Here is a 4741-nt window from a genome sequence, read left to right as displayed (position 1 = left end):
ATGCCACACCTTCCGCAAAGAAGCTGGAAAATGCCATTCCAAACCTGCGTTCGAAGCGGCCGCCCGTACCCAGTCTCCATCCACTCGACTCCCATTTGACTTACAAAGGACATATGAAAACCCGGGTGGGTGGTTGAAAGGGGTGGGGGGGTGGGGCTGAAAAGGCAGAGAGATCCGAAGCAGGACAGAGCAGAGCAAAAGAATGCAGCTCTATTCTTGCCAGGGAAATTATAAAAAAGTTCATGTTCACGATTACCAGCCACATGACCGCCGACAACCAATAGAGAACCCGAATCACTCGTAAAGTTGTATTGCAAAGTTGTAAATTTTCATAAACAACAACGGATTTATGGCCTTTTCCTCATCACTAAGAAAGAGGCAGGACTTAGAAAGGCGCCATTTTACCAGAGAGACGGTCCTAGATTTTTAAAGGACCCACCATTTGGACAATCTTACCCCTCCCTCCACTTTTTTCATTGAAATTATGCTAAATACGTTTAGAGAGGAATAAAGTACCAAGCATTGGCCCTCTTTCCACATACGAATTTTTATCATTTTCCTCCTTCCTTATAATTTCTGTCTGAAAGCATCCGCTTTGCTTCAGGGTTTTTTTTAATGGGGTGGATAACGGACTGAAAGAACAAAAATAAGGACAATATCTCAGAAATATTTGAAGTTACACCAGGGAAGAGAAGCTGTGTTTCCCTTACTTCTGTCTTCTCTTATATTTAGCATATTCAGATCTCTGATCTGAAAATATCCATTTTGGCAATTATATCCTTTGCAAAATGCGGATTTATATTTAGGCAGGGAAGATTCATACCAGCCCCACATTGGAATTAAGGTTATGTGGCAAAGCTGGAACGAAGACACAATCCAAATTCAACTGAAGCCAAATTCATGGAACCAACTGAGATGTCAAAGGAGAAAACAGGATCTATTTATCACTCTTGGTTCCAATGGAAGAAGCTGCATATGAAACTTGTCAGGATTGTGCCCACAGCACCAAGCAACTTTCTACTTCTGTAATATTCTTCCACCTTGGTGAATCACTCTGCAAATGAGTTTGTGCTGCTGTTTTCTTTCAGGTAGTGAAGGTAGTGAGGGTACCATTCTTATTTCTTCAGGATATTTACTTGCTCATATGTCTTATATTTCATTGTATGAATGCTGAATAGTAGAGCATATGCACCCATATATTCTTTGCTTGCAAAACAAAAACCACACAATGAATTGTCATCAAGCATTTTTATTTCTGTGTAACATTAAACACTTGGGTGATACACAAAAGCAAACTTCAAAGATAATTCATACATATATACACACACGCACACACACGCACACACACGCACACACGCGCACTTCCCTGCCCCTTCTAATTTTAACATGAAATACCTCAAGGTTCACAGTGTACAGAGCAGAAAAAAACACATTTGTAACATACAAGTTATGAATAAAGATTAGCCAAAACTTTAATGGTGGAATTTATACAGAAGTTTTTCTAATGTAATCATGCTACAAAGTTACTCAATTTAGTACAGGTTTTCCAGTTTATGATGGAGTTCGAGACAGAAGAAACAGGCAGCCTTTCCAATGCACAGGTTGTCTGAACTGTAGGAAAGTTAAAGCCTTTTGTACTGAGCAAGTACAGAGTGAGGGAAGAAACTGGTGAAAGAACAGGTGATGGTTGTTTAAATTCACTTAACTTTTTTTAGTTGCATAAAGCACAATTAATGGACAAATTTCAAACGAAACACTGAATCAGCCTTCAGAGCACAATATGAAAGGAAAGATGAAGCAGATTTTACAATGGATACAATCAGGATTTATCTCCTAAAATTCGGGCTAGCGAAGACTTGAGAAGAAAGCTAATATTGCAGCATATTTGACTTAATTTAATAACAGCCTTGCAATAAATATATTATGTCTTAAAAACTCTAAATTATATTCATCAGTACTCCGCAACAAATTCTTGAACCACAGGAGGCAGGCCTCGCAGTTTCTGCTTGACAATATCAGATCCCACTAACACTGTTCTTGCCCCCTTCTCATTTATACAATACAATTTTGGTGATAGGTAGGCGGAGTTACTAAATAGGTAGTTTTCAATAGGTAGTACGAACCATTGCAGTTGAGTGTAGTGGTTTATTATTTTCTAAAAGGATTTCTTCCCCCACCCCAAACCCCTCCCCAGTTATTTAAACAAATAAGCAGAAAGTCCAACCACTTGGAAGTATATAGAACTTTAGTGAAAAATTAGGTAGTCTGAAATTAAGCCTAGTGCACTTTTCCCTTTCAGATTTTTGGGATCTGTGCAGTCAGGTAGTTTGTTTGGAATCTAACTTAGTTGGGGCTCTTTCGTGCGCTCTCTCGCTCTTTCTCCCCCCTTTCGTGTGCAAACAACGGATAATTATTGGGTTCATTTTCTTTTCACAAATATCAATAAAAAATTAATAACTATGTTATTTATCACTTGTTAACATAAATGGTGACCAGCTTGGATGCCCAAAGCCAATCTAGCCCAGATGTTGGACAGAATGGGATTCTGCAATTTAGACAGAGGATAAAGCCAGGGGATGTCTAGAGGCAATGGGAGAGATCTACCCTGCTTGTCCTATCCCCAGACTCTCTTAGAGTGGAAATGGCTATTTAAAAAAAGGGGGTAGTTTTATGTTTATTTTGTTTTTAACAAAAAAAAGAAAGAAAGCTTCAGGAGAGCGTTTACAGCTGTCACGTGCAAACAGCATTTGAGAAGAAGCTCGGGGTGAGCCTTCTCCTCCTCCCGCTGGCATTTATTCTGCGTCTTCTTCCTCCTCCTCCTCTTCCTCCTCCACCTTTTCCACCGAGGTAGTGGCGGGTGCCGCCTCGTTGACGGCGGCCGCGCCTCCAGCGGCGTCCTCTTTATGTTCCTTCTTCCATTTCATGCGACGGTTCTGAAACCAGATTTTGATCTGCCTCTCGGTCAAGCACAGGGCGTGAGCTATCTCTATCCTCCGCCGGCGAGTCAGGTAGCGGTTGAAGTGGAATTCTTTCTCCAGCTCGAGCGTTTGGTAACGGGTGTAAGTCTGACGCCCTCTCTTTCGATCTGGACCTAAAGGGAGAGACAAGGGAGAGGAGGGGGCGGCGGAAATTATCTAAGTTAAGGCAAGAAAGGAAGACAATCCACCTGAATAAAACTCAGAATTTACAAACAAGTCGGAAGATAAATGGAATCAGTCCTACTCATTCCCAGCCTCCATTTTTTTCCAGATACGATACTCGGCTGCCCCAAAGGCCATTGAACCACGCGGGGTTAGGCAGATCTTGGTTAAAGTACCCCCTTAATAAACCTCTACTTGAAAATAAACACCAGTAAATAGATCTCCTCTCAGTTAGAATCTATCACTTCCAGAATAATTTGGCTGTGTTTCATGCGGCTATCTTTCTGACTGAAGTCACCTTCATGAAAAGTCTGGAGGTTGGTTTCTAGGTTTTTAATCCTTAACCTCAAAAGAAAAATCCGAGACAGGCAAAATGGCTCAGCCGAACTCTGGCGAATATTAGGTCACGTTCTAGGCACTGCCTGGGGGTCTTGCCCTCAAACTCTATTCCAATGTCATTTAAAATAATGCCTTCGTCTCCCGCCTTGCCCTCGTCTAGGGGAGGGCAGCGAGGTTCTCTCCCCCCACCACCATCCCTCCACGCACACACACACATACACTTGCCTGCCCATCTATAACAGTTCCATATTTTTCTGACAAGAAAATTCGAGAATAGTGGAAAAATTACATATTTTAATCCAGTGCATGCAGGTGGCTTCTCAGTCGTTGCTGTCTCCTCCATCTCTGCCCGTCACCCCCATTCCCACCCGATATTCCCCTTCTCTGCCGCTGCGGGCAGAGAAAGGCGCCCTATCGCCAGGCGTGCTCTCCGGACCCATCCGCCACCTTCGCCTGTTTTCCCTGTGGCGCAGCCCAGAGTTCAGCTCGACTCTCCAGTCCCATCGTGAAGAGGAGTTAGATAAATTTACGAGGCTCGAACTCATTAATTGGGCAATAAAAAGTTTTATGAGGTTCATTTACATACAATGCCACAGGCTTTTGCGCAATGGCGCCTCTGCTCTAATTAAAAGCGAAGAGGCAGGCGCACTTTTGGCGAGGAAGTTTGCATGCGCCGCCTTGGCTCGCCTGCCTGAGGTCGCGTAACATTCGCCCGCAGGTCGAGCTGTCCCATTTTATGTTTTTGAACAAGGCTTTTGGTCTTCCACCGCCCGCTCCCCCCGCCTTCCCCATACCTGAAGACCTCATCCAGGGGTATATCCGGAAATTACTCTCAGCCTGGCTGTGCAGGTTGCTTTCCTCCGCTTTCTCACAGCTGGATTTGGTTAAGTCATTGCAGAGGACGGGAATGTTCTGATCAAAAGAGGAACAATGCAGGTTGTAGGTATCAGAGCCCAGGCTGTATCCGGAAGAGAACGGGGTTTGATATATGGCACTGTTCACATTGTACAAGGCAGGCATGGAGGAGGTGAATGCGCTAGCGCCTGGTCCATAGCCGCTTCTCTGGGAGTTGGTAGCAAAGGAGCAAGACGTAGGCTCCGCATTTTGGAAGAGAGAAGCAGCCCCCGTCGTATATTTGCTAAAAAGAGCGTTCACATAATACGAAGAACTCATAATTTTGACCGGTGATTTGTTGTCCGGTAGGCTTCGGTGTCGGTTTTACGAGGTAGCGTGATATATGATAACATTACACCCCCAGATTT

At 43.7% G+C, this 4741-nt stretch overlaps 1 protein-coding gene across 1 annotated transcript; it reads right to left on the bottom strand.

Moving 5' to 3' along the window:
- Positions 1-1214: 1214 nt before the first annotated feature.
- Positions 1215-4741, bottom strand: HOXA7 (homeobox A7). Its single transcript, XM_058180973.1, is given in 3 exon segments — positions 1215-3091; positions 4274-4660; positions 4663-4741. Coding segments are annotated over 3 exon segments (750 nt in total). The 5' UTR covers positions 4727-4741; the 3' UTR covers positions 1215-2792.

The sequence above is a fragment of the Ahaetulla prasina genome, chromosome 4 (assembly GCF_028640845.1).
Source record: "Ahaetulla prasina isolate Xishuangbanna chromosome 4, ASM2864084v1, whole genome shotgun sequence".
Lineage (NCBI taxonomy): Eukaryota > Metazoa > Chordata > Lepidosauria > Squamata > Colubridae > Ahaetulla > Ahaetulla prasina.
This window is presented reverse-complemented; position numbering and strand designations above follow the sequence as displayed.